Consider the following 21,561-nt stretch of genomic DNA (forward strand, 5'->3'; position numbering starts at 1 on the left):
TGCAAATTTGTTTTCTTTGTAAGCCTGGTAGATTTATTTTGTAATATAACTGTTCCTTTTTAGTATTTTATTATTAATGATTTCTTTACTTTGGAATATAGTATACTTACATAGTCCTAAATAGTAATTTCCTAACACATCTAAGAATTCCAATCATTAAGGAAAAAAACCTTTGCCTGAGGCGTATTGTTTGAGTTTTTTGCTTACCCTTACTTCATGATGTGAGGATTAAAATTTAAGGAAATTGTTTTATAGCAAAAGCCAAATGAAAATGAGAAACAGAGAAAGAGGCCCAAGAGATAAAGCACACTTTAATAAATAATACCAAAAATCAAAGTGATAGGTAGAATTTTGTGACAGAAATAGGAAATTACATTCATATATCTTTTCTAGAAGAGAGGGTTTAATGAGATCTTATGTTTATATGAAAATTAAATTTTAATTATTAAAATAACTTCTGCTAATTATAAGAAAATTAGAATGTTACAAAAGTATGAAGAAAACTACCTTTTTTTGTCCAATATTTTGTTGTTTTGGTTGTTTCATATGTCTCTTTATATGAAAAGCAATAGATAAGATAGATCCTGAGTACAGGAATTATTTGTCAGGAAAGTAAAATACATCCAAAGATATTTTGTCCATTTTTTTAATTTTTGGGCATTATTTTATCAATTAAAATAGTCTCTATTTTGTTGCAAATGTATAAAGGGAACAAAAAATATGAGACCCAAATGCATAGTGAACCATAGTCCCATTTTGTTATATGAAATTGCTGGATATTTCATGACAGATTAAAAGGTTCTCCAGAAGATTTTTAATATCAGCTTATAGATATTGCACTTGCAAGTACACTGCTTTCTTAATATATTTATATTGTTTTCACCCATACATACTACTCTAAGTTGGAGCCTGGTATTCAGTTCTGATATGAAGTGATATGAACTGATCTCATTAGTGTGATAGAACTTGTGTGTATCTTCTACACAAAGTGATAAAAAAGAGCTGAAGTACATTTGTAATTTAACATTGTAGGAAGTGTCATCTTTGGTTATTTCATTCTCTTCTCCAATGCTCTTTAAAATTACTGTTTTATAAATTAAATACAAAAGACCTTAATTCAGCATTTATCAGATTTTCAAAATTGTATGAGCGCTCAGTACTTCTCTTGCTTCTGGATTTCATTATTGTTACATGTTCCTGTATAGAAAAATACCATATGTAATGGGAAAAAATATGATTTGAGATGGTGACTCCATTCATAACATTTTTTTTAAAGTCTTCATCTTGTTATGCTCTAACTGATTGTGTGATATACACGATTAATGCATGTAGTCACATTGGGAGAGAAACTAGACAGCAGTTACATGAAACAGATGTTTAATGGGGATTTGAAAAATCAATGAAATGAACACTATTGTGATGCATGGTGATATGATTTCATATGTGTTATATTGAATCACTCCATTCTTTCTGAATTCAGTCTGAACTAAACGTATTTACAGTGGGGCATTGGGGAAAAGATGGGGAGTTATATTGAGAAAGGAAGCACAATAGGGCATCATTGATCTGTTCTCTTTCTAATCAATATATAGATCCTAGAATGATAACCCATATGGCACTGTTGTCCCTTGGAAATAAGCTATAAATCCTTTGAATCATATAAGTGGTCTGTAAGTGCAGATGAAAAACTTTATATTCCACTGTGGAATTCTGGAATGCTTAGGTCCTTGAAAGGAATATTTTACTTCTATATTGTAATCCCAACTGTTTGGACTTGGTATAAGACTAGTTTGCCTTTTCTAATAAGTATAGAACCACATATAGATACATATATATATCCATAAATACATATATTTACTGTTTTATTCTTAAATCCTCATATCTTATATACAACCATTTAAATGGGTTTTTTCAATTAATTGCAATAGGTTCTCTTTTTGGAAGTTTTACTGTGTCTTTTTATCATGTGAGCCTTTATTTTCCATGGTTTTTATATTTTACCCAAGACAATAATAATGGCTTACATTTCAGTGGTGTTCTAAATTTACCAGGGTACTTTTATGTGCACTTTTCTATGTAATTTTCAGCTCAACTCTACATCAGGCAGGACTATTTTCATTCTAAAATCAAAGAATTTGGTTATAGTATTGACTAATTTTACCCAGTACAGCTGGAAAGGGGAAATGGTGAAACTGGAACCCAGTTCTCCAGACTCTTAGGTCAGTCGTCTTTGAGACATGATGTTACTCTAACTGCTCCCATTCGAAAACCAAATTAAACCTTAGAGGGTCTTAATCTTGCTACTTTCCTGGTTCTGATGCACATGTGGTTTGAGTCCATTGTAGTCTGTGTAATGAATGAGGTTAGAATACCCTGGTTTGGCTATAGTCTTTTATTCTAGCCAAGGTTACTAAGTTTTATGGACTCTAATACCAATCTGCCTAACACTGACCACTTAAATGTGTAACAATATTAATTGTATATATCATGGACTAGATGGACACTTAATTTATGTCTCTCCAAATGTATCATTTTATTAAATAATTTTTTTACGGAGGGAATGCAAATAAAAGGAAGCATTTCACATCTATGCAAAAAGCTTTACATTTGTTTTCATTTTATTCTCCTAACAATATATGAAGCTGCTGCTGCTGCTGCCCAGGAAGAGTAATATACTTGCCCAAGGTCATAATAGCTAGTAAGTGCTAAAACTAGAATTTTAATGCAGAAAGTTTGACTTTAGAGTTTTGCTCTTATTCGATATACTCTGTTTACAAATAAGTATAGATAGAAATAAGTCTGTTGGAATTAAGTTTTTTTTAAAAAAAGGTTTAATAGGGGCGCCTGGGCGGCTCAGTCGGTTAAGCGTCCGACTTCAGCTCAGGTCACGATCTCACGGTCCGTGAGTTCGAGCCCGCGTCGGGCTCTGGGCTGATGGCTCGGGGCCTGGAGCCTGCTTCCGATTCTGTGTCTCCCTCTCTCTCTGCCCCTCCCCTGTTCATGCTCTGTCTCTCTCTGTCTCAAAAATAAATAAAACATTAAAAAAATTTAAAAAAAAAGGTTTAATAAACAAAAAATAAAAGCAATGTTTATGCAGGGACATTTCTTTTACAAAGACATGGGTGGATGGCTGTGGTAGATAGCCTGGTTTCCCTCAGTGAGAGTTTGTTTAATGAATCCATGTGTAATCTGCACATTTGAATGTTCTTCCTCATGTAGCACCATTCCCCAAAGTAGGCTCAAGAAATGAGGACTGAGAGCACACAACATGATTTCTTCTTGGAGAAGCAAGTGAAATATCAGGTACAAAAGTACGTGGAAAAATGGAAAACTAAGACATTTGCCATCAGGTGCATTTTGCTATTTTCAGCCACTTGTGAATAGTGACATAATCAGTGGGATTTTATCTACTAACATCTTATTGAAAAAGCACTTGTATGGAATAACCATAATTGATATACCTGCATAAAGTTTGGTATTCTAGAGCATTACCCATTTCTGTAAACTACAGTCTTTTGCCAGGAACCTGAGGCAGTCTCTCAGTGTTCTGTCTTTACATCTGTGGGATTTGTGAGGCTATCTCCTGTGACAGGTTTATCTGATCACCGTCTTTCCCATGCCAGCTTGGCTGTCATTCAAGTGGATGTCTTCAAGAATGAGAGGAATCACACGAATGCTTGCTCCATTCAATTAACACCAAAAAAGTGAGCCAGAGAAGTCACACAGACAGACATTATAAAATCTGAAGAATTCCTAAACATGTCCTACCATCCTATGAAGACCTAGCCTTAAAAGCTTATTTCTCCTCTATTACTTACTAGATGATAACATGAAGCAGAATATTTAATATCCTATTACTGTTAATTTAAGTTGTGCAGAACTTAATATAAGCACAAAAATTTATTATATACACTACTGGTATTTATTCTGTAGCTGTTCCAGAGAGAGGTGCTTTCAAAACACAACAGAGATACATATTTCAAAGAATATCAAATATTGAAAAATAGCCAGCAGATACCCAAGAGGAATGCACTTAAGAAGGAAAACAATTCAAAAAGGAATTGTACTAGAGAAAATAATCACAAAACAAAGATACAGCCTATACAAGCAGACTGTCTTTTCTCTACCACTAGACTGGAACCTGGCCACAGACACATTGTGTGTTGTGTGCATATCTGTAGCCTTACAGTGAAGTATTTAATGCATACATGTTAAATGATTTAGACATCACTTGTTATGCAGCTTCACGTTATAATGGGGCTTAATTGCAACATTTTATAAGAAAAAGGCAGCATTTTAGTCAATGCTGAAGCATAGACTCTATAACCAGACTGTCCCAGTTAGAAATTGACACTGCTACTTACTTGTTCTGTGACTGTTGGCAAAGTTACTTAACATATATGTGTCTTAGTTTCCTCATATATAAAATGCAGAAGATGTTAGTTGTCTCAGAGAATTGTAGTGAAAATGGAATGAGTTAATATATAAAAATCACCTATATGCCAGGATTTAGAACAGCGATTGTAATGTAAGTAATCAATAAGATAGACTTTATGTAAATATCAGCAGAATTTTTTTTTTATTTATTTTAGGAGAACCTGAAAATTATTATTTTGCAATAGGTTTTAAGGAGGTGTTCTTTTGTATAAATATATGCTGAAACACCAAAACTTTAGTAACTATTCTAGGGGAACAAAGAAACTATCTGGTCTTCTTGAAAGACAGAGAACACTGTACATCTACTAAGCTAAGTTGTTTGGTTTGTCAAATCTTTGTCAATTCTTCTTTATTCATAAACTTTCTCCCCACTGAAAGGTGAATTAAAAAGTCATTTCAGGGGCGCCTGGGTGGCGCAGTCGGTTAAGCGTCCGACTTCAGCCAGGTCACGATCTCACGGTCCGTGAGTTCGAGCCCCGCGTCAGGCTGTGGGCTGATGGCTCGGAGCCTGGAGCCTGTTTCTGATTCTGTGTCTCCCTCTCTCTCTGCCCCTCCCCCGTTCATGCTCTGTCTCTCTCTGTCCCAAAAATAAATAAACGTTGAAAAAAAAAAATTAAAAACAAAAAAAAAATAAATAAAAAATAAAAAAAAAAACAAAAAAAGTCATTTCAGTGTCATTTTGAACTCATTCTGATAGAGACACATACCTTATTTATTAATATGCCACCTACTCTCATGGAAATCTTCTTTTGATAGATGGGTATTTGCAAGTTTCATTATCTTTCATATTTCACTTAAGATTGCTTCATTTTTCTTTTTTTTTGTAGCACTTTGTTTAAATTTGCTAAGGTTTAATACTTTACTTTAAGCTCTATTCTTTCCTTGCCATAATATGTGAAATTTGAAAGAATTGATAAACTACAGAATAATAAGCCTATCATATTAATAGCTAATGTTTAGTGAGCATTCACTATGTTTTAGGGCTCAATGCTTAAGATAGATAGAGGGATGGATGGATGGATAGATAGATAGATAGATAGATAGATAGATAGATAGATTCCTTTAAATCTCACATCAATGAGAGAAGTATTAGTAGTAGTAGAATCATTAGGAGATATATAGATGTAGATATATTATATAATTTATCTCAAGGAATTGGCTTATGTAATTGTGGGAGCTAGCAAATTCAAAACCTGTGGGCTGGGCCAGAAGGCAAATTTTCTTTTTTCTCAGGGAAACTTCAGTTTTATTTTTAAGGCCTTTCCACTAACTGGATGAGACCTACTCAGAATTATCAACATAATCTCTTTTACTTAAAGTAAACTGATTGTAGATGGTAACCATACTTACAAAATGCCTTCATAGCAATACCTAGATTAGTGTTTGATCATATCATTTGATGGCCTAGCTAATTACATATAAAACTGGCCATCAGGAGTGCCTGGGTGGCTCAGTTGGTTAAGCGTCCGACTTCAGCCCAGGCCATGATCTCACAGTTCGTGGGTTCAAGCCCCACATCGGGCTCTGTGCTGACAGCTCAGAGCCTGGCGCCTGCTTCGGATTCTGTGTCTCCCTCTCTCTCTGCCCCACTCACACTCTGTCTCTCTCTGTCTCAAAAATAAATAAATATTTTTTAAAAAAATTTAAAACTGACCATCACAAGCACTCACGCAAGATCACAGAGCTGGTAAATGGGAGAGGAAGAACTCACACGGAAGTTTGTCTAATGACGAAAGTCCTGCTCTTAATTACCCCACAGCATCATGGTTAGCAGATGCTAGGGTACTTTTGCCAGTTGGGCCAGACTACCAAACAGTCTGAAGGAAAGCTCCAGATGCACTGTCCTAGGACATAAGGGATAAGCTCCAGATGTACTGTCCTAGGACATAAGGGGTGACCTGTCACCCAGGTTGGGGAGAAGAGCTCCATGGACCTTGGGACTTCAAAAGTATGTATGCCCTGGAATGTGGTTAAACAGGCTGCAGGAATAACATAACAGTCCTGTACCATTTTTGGCTCATTTTTTCTCTCCTGAAGCCAATATCCATAAGTCAGAACATCTAACCAGTGCCCTCTTGAACATTTATAGAGAGAATCTGATCCAGTAAATGCTAAATTCATTAGAGTGATAAATGCAGAATGGGTTAAAAGTACAGGGAACTCAGTTGTCCTTGTCAGTGTCTTGATCCAAGGGAAAAAATGAAATTTAAATTTTGCCAAAGGTTTTTTCTTGTGAAATAATAAGCCTTGCAGGATAGGAAAAGTCATTTCCATGGATCCGGTGGTGTGTTCAATAAAAATGCCTTGCATTTCTTTAGATAAGTTATTTTAGCAATGGATCTATAGAAAATAATCACAGATGTAAAGTTCCTTCTCTGCCTTAACCATGGTAAGTAGTAAAAAAGATGAGATTAGGAGTTAGTAAAGGGAGGATTTTAGACCTTATTGACAATAGATGTGGAACTCTTATCTGCCACATACATTTTCTGTGCTTTGTTTTTGATCTGCTTTAAAGATTTTGGTTTATCATATCTCCTTGAAATTGCATAGCACTTCAGGTTGTTTTTCCTGTGTCTTTTTAATAGAAAAATGAAGTGCTACAGAACAGATGCTATCTAATATAGTGGTATAAGAAGGGGGATGAGTCCTTATTTAAAGTTTGATATGTGGCATATCTATATCTATATCTATCTATCTGTATGTATATATGTATATATATATATATATATATATATATATATATATATATATTAGATGAATCAAGTGTAGCTTAAACTACAGTCATCTTTTAAAAATTTTTTTTTTCAACGTTTATTTATTTTTGGGACAGAGAGAGACAGAGCATGAACGGGGGAGGGGCAGAGAGAGAGGGAGACACAGAATCGGAAACAGGCTCCAGGCTCTGAGCCATCAGCCCAGAGCCTGACGTGGGGCTCGAACTCACGGACCGCGAGATCGTGACCTGGCTGAAGTCGGACGCTTAACCGACTGCGCCACCCAGGCGCCCCAACTACAGTCATCTTTTAATAGCTTTCAAGAAAAATTGTTTTGCCATTAGAGTCTTCAAGTAATATTCAGCTATTTTCATGTAACCATAACCATTCCCTACCCCAGTCTTTCTAAAAGAATTACATGAATAACCACACATTTGTGTAATAGTTTCCACATTATAAATATACCTCAGGAGTAATCTTTTATGTCAGAAAATGAAGAAACAGTCCTATCCCATTTCATTTATAAAGCCGAAGCACTGTATGTTAACTACCTGGAATTTAAATAGAAACTTAAGAAAGAAAAAAGAGGCCAAAGCAAAGGTAAGTCAAATGACTTGCTTAGCCTTCCTAGATAAATAAAATAATTTTAATGACGAATGATCTTAAACTAATCTGTGAGCAAAGGGCAAATCTTCAGGAGGAAAGAATGCTGGACAGGGAAGAAAAATGTTTGATTTAATTTGAAGGGACAACAGTGGTCTATTCCTGGTTACACACTCACTCAATCTACAAGCACCTTCAGCTTTCAAATCAGATAAATACCTACCTTATCACACATGACAAAAGTCATTCTTGAGCCATGCTTATTACTCTGTGTATCCACCAAGAAATACTCATTGCTCTTCATTTAACTATAAAATGAAATCTTATCTCTCCAGAATAACCCAGAGTTTGGGGAAGTAAATAAAATTACACTGTAAATTTTCCCCTCTGTTTATGGAATTGAAATGACTTAATTCTTCACTTTGCTTTGTTTATACTTTGAAAAACATTAGTCTGTTACTCATTTTCTTTTCAAAATTTTGGCGGTTCTTTCCTAATTATATGGTTGTACATGCACGTTGTAGAAATTTTAGAAAATAAATAATGAAAAAATAGAATATCCACAGTCCTACCACCAGGAATGATCACTGTTGAGATTTTATAAAAATTGAATCATACTATACAGAGTTTTGTATCCTGATAGTTCATTTAACACTATTTTGATTACAGTCCAATACTATATTTTTCAAATATTTATTTTAATGGCTGCATTGTGTTGTCTCTTCTAAAGTAAAACTCATTTATCCATTTTATTGGCATTTTGGTGTTCCCTCATTCTCTCTCTCTCTCTCTCTCTCTCTCTGCATTGACTGTTTTTGTATATTAAATCTTACTTTTTTAATGTTTCCTTATTTTTGAGAGAGACAGAGAGAGAGAGGGAGAGAGAGCACAAGCAGCACAGGAGCACAGAGAGCCAGACACACAGAATCTGAAGCAAGCTCCAGGCTCTGAGCTGTCAGCACAGAGCCCAACATGGGGCTCATACTCATAAGTGGTGAGATCATAATCTCAGCTGAAGTTGGACACTTAACCAAGTTAGTCACCCAGGTGCACCTGTACATTAAATCTTCATTTGCATGTCTTAGTGTTTCCTTAGTATAGATTCAAAACTATTTTTCCAGAAATTGAGCATCCACCAATGTGTATTGCTTTTTTTAAAATTTTGTTTAATGTTTATTTATTTTGAGAAAAAGACACAGATCATAAGTGGGGGATGGACAGAGAGAGGGGGAGACGCAGAATCTGAAGCAGGCTCCAGGCTCTGAGCTGTCAGCACAGAGCCCAATGTGGGCTCGAACTCAACAAACTCTAAGATCATGACCTGAGCTGAAGTCATGAACTAAGCCACCCAGGTGCCCCCAATGTGTATTTCTATCAAAAGATCACTACAAGTCCCATCTTTACCCTTGCCACATAGTCTAATTTTCTTAAATCTTTTACTTCTTAATAGACAGGAAATCATATGTCATTGTTTTAATTTACAGTTCTTAGATTACTAATATAGTTAACATTTTGGTGCTTACAAGCTATATATATTTTTCTTTTTCCCAATTTTGTTATCCATTGTTTATGCTTCTATTGAAAAGTCAATCTGTTCCTTATTGAGTTGAGAAACTTCTTTATATAGTAAAGACCTTTTATTTGTTAAAATATTACCTTGGTTAATCATTTGCCTTTCATTTATTTATAATATTTTTGTATTATAGAAATAGCTGGTTTTTTGTGGTAAAATACATCTTTTTCTTTAAAGTTTTTTTTTGTTTTGTTTTTTACTTTTCTTAGAATGATCTCTCATATTCAAGAATTAGAAATATATGTATCCAGGGGCGCCTGGGTGGCGCAGTCGGTTAAGCGTCCGACTTCAGCCAGGTCACGATCTTGCGGTCCAGGAGTTCGAGCCCCGCGTCAGGCTCTGGGCTGATGGCTCAGAGCCTGGAGCCAGTTTCCGATTCTGTGTCTCCCTCTTTCTCTGCCCCTCCCCCGTTCATGCTCTGTCTCTCTCTGTCCCAAAAATAAATAAACGTTGAAAAAAAAAAGAAGTATATGTATTCATATTGTATTTTAGTTTTGTGATGATTTTTTTAATATGTGTTACTTTAATACAGTGGAAACTTATTTTTATTTATGACAGGAGGAAATAATAGTGCCTGATTTTCCCTTTAACACTAGATGGACTTGTATGTGTGTGTATCCATGTTTCTGTATACTCATAGGTGTGCTTGGATGTGTGGTTTATGATTTGTGCTTAGTTATATAGTAAAGGTATACATTAAGGTTCATTATAATTGTTATATACATTTTTATGTTGATTTGTTTATAGATTTTTTTCATCTCAGAACCACATTATTTTAATGATTTCAGCTTTCTACTTTTTTTTTAAATATACAATAGGAAAAGTCCCTTCTTCTGCTAATAAGATTTTATAAATTTTTATTACTTAGGTTTGCCAGACCCCAATAAAAACCACATCTTCAAAGACCTGACACAAGACCATGGATTTTACACATCCAAAGACTTTTTGCCACTTGTAGCCAAAAGCAGTAAAGCAGGTATAGTGTTATTTTGTATTCTTAATGTTGCCTATTACCTATGTCGTTTGTGTATTATAAATCTGTATTAAATCTTGACACAGGAGGTCATTGTTCAGAGCTAAAATCACTTTTGTTAACACCAACATAAATTTAAAGAAAGTATGATATAATAGTTTTCCAGGATCATCTATTTGTTTATTCTTCCAATCAAACATCATCATAAGGAATTTTCACTCTATCATATATAGGTCTAAACTGCATCATGTAAAATTGCTTCTCTGTAAGAGTCTTAAACAAACATTGGAAGATGTTCTTAAAAGAAAAGGCAGGAACTTCCATTTGGGAACTATTTTGTATTATATATTATATTACAACTATATATGTTATATATTTATAAAATACATATATTTTTAAATTTTAAAATAGGCCAAATTTTCACATAAAGCATCATTTGTGTCTAAAGAGGCAGAAAGACCCAGTCTCTTGCTGAACAGCAATTTTATGAAGTTAAATGAAAACACTTTGATAAACACCCTAGTATTTAGTCTCTGTGTAATACCATTTCATACAGCCCAAGAGAAGCAACCAGAAACTAAAGCAACCAGTCGGATACTGCTTGGGTGAGTCATTGTCTTAGTGGTAAAGAAGCTACAATATATTCTCCAAAACCAGATCATCTAAATCCTTTAAACATACCTTTTCAAAGTCTTGAACTTCAGCTATTCCAACATCTAATTACATGTGAAAAGATAAAAACTTACATTTTTATCCACAATTTAAAAAGACAAGAAACTTCTCTATAAGGTCATTCTGCAGAAGTTTCTAGCTAAACATGTTTACCATCTGCACCTTCATCGTCCCAGGAGAAGGGGATCCTTCTGTACCTGCAACCCTTTCTAAGGAAGATCATAATACATATAGCCTATACTTGAGAATTATAGAGGGCCATTATGTAATCCCAAATGCAAACTCTTCCAAGCAAAATGATTACAGTTACCGAGATTATAGGCCTATGCTATCCGTGGAGCCATTTCAAAAATTATAGTAATTTATCTTATCAACAGTCTTATTTAATCTGATAACACATGATACCTAACATATAGGGAAACCTGCATTTTACTTCTTTACAAGAATCTTCATATGGACATCAAATCTTCATAGACATGTCCTTAAAAAATGGACACTTACAAAGTCATATTTCTTTCATAGTTTTATTTTTCAAACAAAACCAGGGGAAAACTGTAAAGGATGAAAAAGTTCATTTTAACTGTTTCAAGAAAATAGTTGTTAAAAATTCTTCACTTAGATAGAAAGCACTTATCAGCACATAAATTTTCAGAGTTTCCTAAATATAATATATAGCAGGGCTATATGTTAGAAATCTTATCAGATAATATCTAAATGAAGTATTTTCATGAAGTGCTGTGAATTATATTATCCCAGATGGTAAAGATCACTTTTCCTACTGATAAGCAGAAATGTAATGATACCAAGTTAAAAATACATGTCATGATTTTGACAGTGTTTTAATTGATTGATTCCAGTTTGTTATGACCTAAACTCTCCAAAATGTGTAGCAGCTATCCTTCTAGAAGGAAAAAGGAAGTTAAAGGTAGTGACTATGAAATTACATATATGAGCATATTTTTAAAATGGGAATAAAACTGTCTTTCAATGAAGCAGAATAATTTGATAGTGACACTCCATCCTCGAAAACTGCAAGATGCAATTTTACACTGCTTTGAGTACAAGTATCTTTTGAGCTGTCATGCAGAAATGGTTTCTCTACTTGAAAATGGGGTTTTCCTTTCATCATTCAGGGATGTGCGCCTGTCACTCTCCATTGCCGTCGATACGGGGAGTCGTGATTGTACTCGGAGCTGGAGACACTGCTTTTGACTGTGCAACATCCGCTTTATGTTGTGGAGCCCGCCGCGTGTTCATCGTCTTCAGAAAAGGCTTTGTTAATATAAGAGCTGTCCCCGAGGAGGTAAAATGGAACCATCAGAAAATATGGAGTTGTAATGTAACAGATTTTAGGAGACGAAACTGTTAATGTTCAGTCTCCTAGTTAAATTATTAGAATGTTCTTGAAATTGTGAAATGCAAATTAAAAAAATCTGGGCTACCCATAGGTTTTTTTTTTTCTAATTCAGACATTCAAAGTAAAAGAAAATTATTTTATAATACTGATTTGGATAAAATGAAAAATTCATCTTTGTCAGTACATAAGTGCTTCTTATTGTTAGTGTTAGTATCTTTTGAAATGTATAGTATGTAACTAGTAACAGTAGAATATGCTAAGTCTTCATTTCCTGAACAACAGGCACTCATCACAAAATGTAGGGATAGTTGGAGAATGTGGTAATTAGAGACCTTTGGAATTCTATATAAGCCAAGTTTATAAGCTCCATTCAAAGTTATATGTCTTGGTCGTACGGTCAGTTCATTATGCTGGGAAGCCAATAGAACAAAGAGATTGCCATTTATTATTTTTTTAAGAGGTCTGTTGTAAGCATTATTTAGAATTAATAATTGGTTAACTTACTAAAAATGACAGATTTAAAATGATTTCATCCTTACAAGTGACTGGTGACTAATCTTGGTTGAGGCATCAGCTGGGTACATTTACCATGGACTTCTCAAATTTTAATGCTATTAGGTAAAGATAGATAATGCCTTTTAAAGGATATTAGTTCTGAGAACAAAAACAAAACATATTTGTAGAAATATAAATTATTCATTTTATCCAGATCAGTATGATGAATGTAATTTGCTTTAGAATGCCTTACTATATTTGGAGTCTCTATACCAGGTAAGAATTATAAGTGTAGTCAATAGGTGATTTGTCACATGTAGATTAACCACAATCCAGAGTAATCTCACGAAGATATCAGAGTCCCCACTGGTTCATGGCTGGGTTTCAGACGTCAACTTTATTCTCTGGGCTTTCTTTTATCATTTTACCCATTCAAGCTTTTTTTCCAAAATCCGAGGTAGAGATGGTCTTATAATCTTGGGAGTTTTTTGTTTTGTTTTGTTTTTTTCTGGAGCACTGTCTACAGCGTCAATTAATACAATTCCATTATGTTACAAATAAAAAGAAAACAGCCATACTGGAACAGCGATAGTGGGATGAAGTGACTTGCCTAAGATAAAAGAGGATGGGAGCTAATTGTATTCATCTTTGTGTCTCCATGCATAGCACAGAACCTCCACAAAGAATAAGTATTTGGCACATAGGTTTTGAACTAAATATTTTAAATATTTTTCTTCTGATTCCAATGTCAAATAAGTTTTCATTAGAAAGGCTGCACCCTTAGAGTTGGAAGGGAAGATGACCCTGGACAGAAAGGCCAGTGTACTTTATACTTTATCTTATAGTCATCTTCCATTAACAAAGGTAACTAGAAATGAGTGATGGCTGTTTCTTCCACCTTCAGTAGAATGTACACAAAAAATGAGACCAGGTAATTACTTGAGAGGGTTGAAGTAGAAATAATTTATCTATTTAATCAATCAATCGACCTACATTTATTGAACATCCATTTGTGTACCAGGCATTGTTCTAGGCAATTTTAATACAATTGTAATACAGCTTGTACCTAGTGACAGAAGACACTTGATAAGCAAACAAATTAACTGTCACATAAATAGTATTTTGAAAGGTGATTAGTGCTATGGAGAAAAGTTAATATAGAAGTATAAGGAGTGTGTATTTGGGGAGAGGCTACAGTGGAAGAGGTGGCAGGATTTGCCATTTTAAATAGGGTAGTCCAGGAAGGCCTCTCTAAAAAGATGACTTTACTTTAGGGCATAGAAATGAAGACTGAGGGAATGTAGACATCTGGGAACAAAACATTCCAGGAAAGGCAAAGGCATCCACCTTTGATTGAAAAAGGCCCTTAAACTTCTGAGAATATAAATAAATAAATAAATAAATAAATAAATAAATAAATAAGGTAAGTCAGTATGACTGGAACAGAGTAAGGGAGGACATTATGTGGTACACTGGGTGAGGTCTTATAGGCATTCATAAGGCCTTTAGTTTGTATTTTGTGTGAAAGAGGAAACCATTGGACTGCTTTGAGCAGAGAAGCACCAAGATCTGAGTTAAATTTCAGGGGCACCTGGGTGGCTCAGTTGGTTAAGCATCTGACTTCAACTCAGGTCATGACCTCACCATTCATGAGTTTGAGCCCCGTGTTGGTCTCCATGCTGACAGCTCAGAGCCTGGAACTGCTTGGATTCTGTGTCTCCTTCTCTCTCTGCCCCTCCCTGCTTGCATTCTGTCTCTCTCTCTCTCTCAAAAATAAATATTTAAAAATCAATCAATTAATAAATAAATAAATTTTAAAAGGACCGCCCTGTTGAAAATTGATTAACGATGTTCGGGTCAGTAGCACGGAGGCTGTTAGAGGCTAATTGAAAGAGTAGGCTATTAGTCAATGGGACCACATTTTGGGACAGAAAGGATGAGTCCAGGCATAGTTTGGTTGTCAGGCCAGAGTTTACTGGGCTGAACCATGGTTTCCAAACTGTTGAAAAGCAATAGGTCTGTGGAATAACAGGTAACACTGCAGTACAGTACTGTAACTGCAGTACAGCTCAGTAGAACTCAAGTGGCTCTGGGTCCTAATTAAAACTATAAAAACAAATGTTTGGATGTATATTATTGGCTTACAAGAAACCACATTTTTTATATGATCTAAGAACTTCTTCATGGGGCACCTGGGTGGCTCAGTTAGTTAAGCTTTTGACTTCGGCTCAGGTCACGATCTCACAGTTTGTGGGTTACAGCCCCGTGTCAGGATCTGTGCTGACAGCTCAGAGCCTGGAGCCTGCTTCAGATTCTGTGTCTCCCTCTCTCTCTGTTCCTCCCTGCCTGTGCTCTGTCTCTCAAAAATAAATTTAAAAACCCTAAAAACAAAACAAAACAAAAAAAACCTTCTTGACTGTGAGCTCCATAAGAACAGGAGCCATGGTCAGTTCTCCTGGTTCCTTTGTTTCTTCCCCCTGCCTAGCGCAATGGTGCCACATATAAAGTCTTCAACAAAGAATTGGGAAATTAGTATTTTCTGGGGGGAATTGGCATCCAGGGCTCCTGGCATCAAAAGAGCTAGTACTTTCCAGGTTAGATTCGTGTTATAGTAATAGGCCTTTGAAGGTTCATTTGGTAATTTTAAGTGAAATTCCTCAACATGAGAGAAGGAATAATATGTAACATATTTTCAGAACATGCATAGATTTTAGGGTTGGGTTATTGGCCAGTGCTCATGCTTTTTTAGGATTGGGGGTTTTAGGATTTAGCATTTCCAGAGGTTCTGATATTAATCCCTCCTGTCCATTACTTGGTTTTGTTATGCCAAAAGAGGGCCCTTGGCATGGCCAGCGCTAGCACTTATGAAACTGGAAAGTCAGGAGGAAGTTCAACACTCCAAGACAAGGTCCTCAGGGAATATGTTCTAGGAAAAAATATTAACCGACTAGAAAAATTTAATAGCATGCCCAATTTCTTTGTATTTCTCCTCTTTCTCTTATGCTTTCTACCCCTAATGCACTCAATCTGCAACCACACTTGGATTCTTTAAAGTCAGCGAAGAATGAGAAAAATGGATATTTAGAGTTTCTCTCAAATATGAGTATCGTTTAATGGGTTTGGGCTCTTGGATGGAATTTGGGAATTACATGTATTTTTGTTGGTTAAGGTCCTCACCATTAAGCATGTCAGCATGCATATATTCTAAGCTTCAGTCTAATTCTCAGATGGTCATAGAAGGAGGACAATATAGAGCAATAGTGCTCTCATCCTTTAGTGACAAATATGAATTATTATAATAAAGGCCAGTTACATTTAACATTACATTGTTAGTAACAAAGAACAGTGTGATTGGATCCAGAAATGTTTTAATCTCCTAAAGTGGGAGGCAACACCCAATAGATTCAGCAGTGATAGCCATATCCCAGTTTTCAAATGCAGATGTTCTCAAATTTCCGTATGCATCAGAATCACCTGGAGGGCTGGTCATACATAGCTTGCTGGGCCCTGGTTCCAGAGGTTCTGATTCCAGACGTCTGGGAGGGGCCTGAGAATTTGCATTTTTAACAAGTTTCTTAGTGATGCTGAGACTGCGATCCACTGCTCTCATGTATCATCCATGTAGTTTCCAGCTGTCTAATTAGAGCCATCGGCAGTGTGCTGTTTTGGGGCGCTTTCCATCTTAGTTAAGAAAGCATTAATGCTACAGAATATAGGTTTGATGAAACGAAGATATGGAGGCATCATCAGCATATTGATGGAATTCTGATTCCAAATGTCTTTCAGTCTCCCTTGTGGCCTCACACACATGCTAAATAGGATGCTACTGACAAACTAGCACTTCTTAGCTGTGCGTCCTTAGGGAAACCAGCCAATCACTCAGCACTATCCTCTAAGAAGATGAGGGAAAATCTGTTAATAATTCCCTCCAGTACTTTCTGCAAGCTTAAATAGGTGAGATTAAATTTCACAGGATAACAGAATCCCCCAAAATGCTGGTATTAAAAGCTGTTGACAGATCAGATAAAACTGCAAGAATGCTTTAGGCAGTTGGGAATCCCTAAAAGGAGGCATGAAGGTCAGGACTCAGCAGACCTGCTTGAGTAGATAAATTTAAAGGATAAGGTTCGGGAAGAACTTTGTAGTTCTTATTATTACTGAGAAGTATCACTTATTAATTATTACTGGTACAAAATTATTTTACTAGTACGATGCCACCCACCAATTTTAAGAATCTATTGTTCACATATTCAGTTTTTTAATATCAGGAAAACATGATAGATCTTTAATTCTGTTATATTTAAAATGGGCTCTCCTCTATAGCACTCGCCAGTGCCCCTTGGCTTCCCCCCTATTCATTTGCTAAAATGTTAACTGATTTACCTTTGATATGCCTGTTTCCATATATTTTAGCTATTCTGGAGGTCAACTCTTCGGTAATTAATGCTACTTTATTATTTTTTTAATAATAAAAATAACAGTGCCAGATTACCTCCTGTGTTAGTCAAAATCTGTTACTGCAACTCTGAAATAATACATTTTCTTTTTTTTGAAATAATACATTTTCATGTGAAAGAATGCACTTTTTAGTTGACTCCTGAATACTATACAGCATACCCCATAATAGATCCTTTATGTGGCATGATCTGTGAGCCTCTCCTCAGACATTTTGAATATCAAATGATGACGTTTATGCTACATTCATTGACACTTTCATTGTCTACATCTTGCTGACTACGCATTTTCCTAGAAATAACTAATGCTTTCTAGTTTTTATTTAATTTTAAGAAATATGAACCTGGGACTGTTTTTAGAAAATAACCTCTATAAGCTGACAAATTTAATTTTACTTACTAAGGTGATGCTTATAGCAACTCTTCAATATTTGGCACCTGCATGTCATTTGAGTTGGTGTTCTTCATGGAAAGTAATCAGAGACCTGTTAGCATGATTGCTAATATGAACATATCTGCAAACAAACAAATAAATAAACACACCCAATTAGCCCCAAAACACAATTAGTGTCAGCTAGGGGCTCCCTGGTACTAAGATGTTAAGTATACCTTTAATACTTTAATGATGGCATGGGAATGACATTCTAAGGATCTGTGTGTTTTACATTTTTGAAAAGCGTGAAAATTTAGTGTCACATGAGAAAGTAGAATGGAACAGTTGACAAGGAAGTGGCTAAAGGCTGGAGAACTTTGTTCTAGGTTACATATCCTAGTCTGAGAGTGCCCATCTGTAAAATTACTGTTGTAATTTATATGCTTCTTAAAGCTTTTTATATCCCCCAACTTCTGTATTTTGAACATTCAGACAAAGATGTCTGAATGATGTGGAATCTGGACAGGAAGGCTGTATCTCCTCATGAAGTGACAGCAGCTCTATACTGAAAATTTTGGCCATCTCTATAAATATTATACTTGAAACAAGTTGCAATTAATGTATCCCCCGTTAGTTGGAAAAGTAAAATCTGCTATATCCAAGACATGGATATCAAAGAAGCCTGCAGGTGAAGTTGTCAGAATTCTACACTACATGTGAGAATTCAGATGGTGAGTGGGAAAAAAAAAAAAAAGACTGTAAATAGGCCAGGAGACAACAGAAGCCTGTGCTCATCAAGATTACATACTTAAAAATCTTAACTATTTTCTTTCTTTTTTTTTTCATTTTTTTAAATGTTTATTTTTGAGACACAGAGAGACAGAGCTTGAGTCGGGGAGAGGCAGAGAGACACAGAATCCAAAGCAGGCTCCAGGCTCTGAGCTGTCAGCACAGAGCCTGATGCGGGGCTCGAAATCCTCAACCGGAGATCATGACCTGAGCTGAAGTCAGACGCTCAACTAACTGAGCCACCCAGGCTCAGCTGAGCCCAAGCTTACTGAGCCCAAGCTCACCCAGCTGAGCCCAAGCTTAACTATTTTCAGTAATTCCAAGGGGAGGATGATGACTACATTATATTAACTAGGAATATCTGAGAGCTGAAAACTATATATCTTTTGAAAAGGTTTAACAATCATTTAGGATTGGTATGCATATATGTATGTATGTTATCAGATCATCTTAAGCTTTATTACATAGTAATGTGTTGTTACTCTGTTAACTTTCATGTGAAAGTTAGAAGCCCTTCTCCCACTAATAATATTCCTCTCAATTTCCACTGTCTTCTTTTCTTGTCTTATCCATTGGAAATATTAAAAAGTAATTTGCATAATTTAAAAAATATGCATGTTACTCAGGCACAAAATTCAAAACATAAAAGTAAATGAATAACATTCCTGAATTAATATAAAAGCAAATAGGTGCGCCTGAGTGACTCAGTTGGTTGAGCAACCAACTTTGGCTCAGGTCATGATCTCATGGTCTGTGAGTTACACCCCAGCATTGGGCTCTGTGCTCACAGCTCAAAGCCTGGAGCCTGCTTTGGATTCTGTCTCTCTCTCTTTCTGCCCTTCCCCCACTCACATTCTATGTCTCAAAAAATCAGCATTAAAATTTAAAAAATATATATAAAAGCTAATAATTGTCATTTTTTAAAGTAATTTTTTTTTTCTTATAAAAAGGTGAACTCACGGGTGCCTGGGTGACTCACTAGGTTAAGTGTCCAATTTTTGATTTCAGCTCTGGTCATAATCTCAGTTTGTGAGATCAAACTCCACATCAGGCCTTTGCATACAGAGTCAAGCCTGCTTGGGATTCTCTCCCTCTTCTCTCTCTGCCCCTTCTCCCACTCATGCATGTGTACTCTTTCTCTCAAAATAAATAAACAAACATTTTTTAAAAGGTGAACTCATCCTCCAAGATCTGCTCCAAATGTCATTTTTTTTTCTTTGCAAGCTTCCTTAGTTTCTTCTTAATTAACCTCTTCTTCCTGTGAGATCTTACAACTCTTTATGCTTCCTATATTACAGCACTTGTCACATAGAATAGTTATTACTTTATACCCATCTCACAAATTAAAATGCAAGCTCCTTCAGATGGATTGGTTCATTCAATTTGTATCTGAGTCAAAGTATAGAACAATGCTTGATCCAAGGTGTCATATCAGGGAATTGTGATGAATAAATAAATACTTTCGTGGCATTGAAAATCTTATAGGAAGACTTTAAATGAAAACGAAATACTCAAAATATATAATTTATACATACATACATACACCTCAAAATTACTACTGATGGCTTTTAAAGAAGTATTTTACTTTTAAAGGTTTAAAATATCTCACATTACAGTATCAACCTAACATTAAAAGTAGATTGAAAAAAAAAAGTTATTTGTTTCTGGTCTTCAGTCTTTTAAAAGATAGCTAAGAATTCAAAAAAAAAAAAAGGAAGAAATCATAACCAAGTAATATAAGAGGTAAAAATGAATAAAAATTTATGAAATCAGAGATGATTAGAAGATGAGAGAGGATCCTTGTTTGAACAGAATTTACATAAAGAGGGATTTCACAATTGAAGAGGATACTGCAAAGGCACCAAAGTTATGCAGAAGATAATTTTGTGAGATACTGTGACAGCAGCCAGACATGCTTGACTACAGCAAAAAGTAAGACGAGGAGTAATAAGAGCTAGTTAGAGTGAAGAAAATCTCGTCAGTCATGAATAGTATTTAAAAATACTCTCCTCTTGTAAGAAAGGATGTATTTTATGATCTCTGTGCAAAAGCATTAAAGACTCTAAATTATCCCATGCATTGCATTTCTGGCTTTTGCAGCTCAATAGTGTCACAATAAAATAGTTAAGGGGTAATTGTGTAGTATAACTCTCACATGGAAAATGTTTCTCTCTGTTCAAGATTCTTCAATTTTAAAAGCTTAAAGTGAAAAAAACCCAAAAGACTGTAACATCATAGTAGGTACTAAAAGGAACCTCACCTTGTGGTTTCAGCAAACTATTCTTGCCAAAGAAAAGAATAATTGCAGAATTCTAAGAGTAGTTAGCCTATCAGAATTGTTCCACTTTCCACCACTGACTGTGAACCTATATAAACTAAAAAGTGCAAAATATGTTAAGAACTGTTTAGTAAGGGGTACCTGGGTGGCTCAGTCAGTTAAGCATCAAGTTCAGCTCAGGTCATGATCTCATGGTTTGTGAGTTTGAGCCCACATCAGTCTCTGTGCTGATGGCGCAGAGCCTGGAGCCTGCATTGGTTTCTGTGTCTCCCTCTCTCTCTGCCCCTTCCCTGCTTCCTCACTCTCTCTCTCTCTCCCAAAAATGAATAAACATTAAAAAAAAACTGTTTAGTAAATTAAGGAAGATGAGATCAAGAAAGGGTAGACAGAATTTACTGCCTGTATCTTTCTTCATGACCTCAGTAACCAAATTGATCAGAAGATTGGATTGTGAAATCAGACTCACACCAATGAGAGATAAAACCTGCATCAAGCTTTCTTAACAAGTTCAAAGATCTAAATAAACAAAGAAGTGTGGGGTAAACAAGGAGAGCTTCAAGACCACCAAACACAATTTTCCAGGCCCCATCTTGGTACATCAAGATGTACTTCAACCCAGATTAATGTGGGGTCTCTAAACAACATCAGTAGCTCCATCACTTACACAAAAGGATGCTGATTCAACTATAAAACATCTCCAGTTTATACTCAGTTACATAGTTTATATGACTCTTCACAGAGATCCATGCCCCAAAAATCCAGTTCCCAGGTTTTTGTGTTTGTTTGTTTTATTATAGCTATCCTAGATTAGCAGGTAGATCTTGCCAAAAGCATTCTACAGGT

The 21,561-nt window shown here is 35.5% G+C and overlaps 1 protein-coding gene across 3 annotated transcripts in view; it reads left to right on the top strand.

Moving 5' to 3' along the window:
* Positions 1-21,561, top strand: part of DPYD (dihydropyrimidine dehydrogenase) — an 864,530-nt gene that overhangs the window by 379,615 nt on the left and 463,354 nt on the right. For all 3 annotated transcript variants that reach the window (XM_047871842.1, XM_047871843.1, XM_047871841.1), the window contains exons 9-10: positions 10,196-10,303; positions 12,106-12,275. In XM_047871842.1, coding sequence (XP_047727798.1) covers positions 10,196-10,303; positions 12,106-12,275 — 278 coding nt within the window. The remainder of the gene's footprint in view (positions 1-10,195; positions 10,304-12,105; positions 12,276-21,561) is intronic.

Source organism: Prionailurus viverrinus, chromosome C1 (genome assembly GCF_022837055.1).
Source record: "Prionailurus viverrinus isolate Anna chromosome C1, UM_Priviv_1.0, whole genome shotgun sequence".
In the NCBI taxonomy this organism is placed as follows: domain Eukaryota; kingdom Metazoa; phylum Chordata; class Mammalia; order Carnivora; family Felidae; genus Prionailurus; species Prionailurus viverrinus.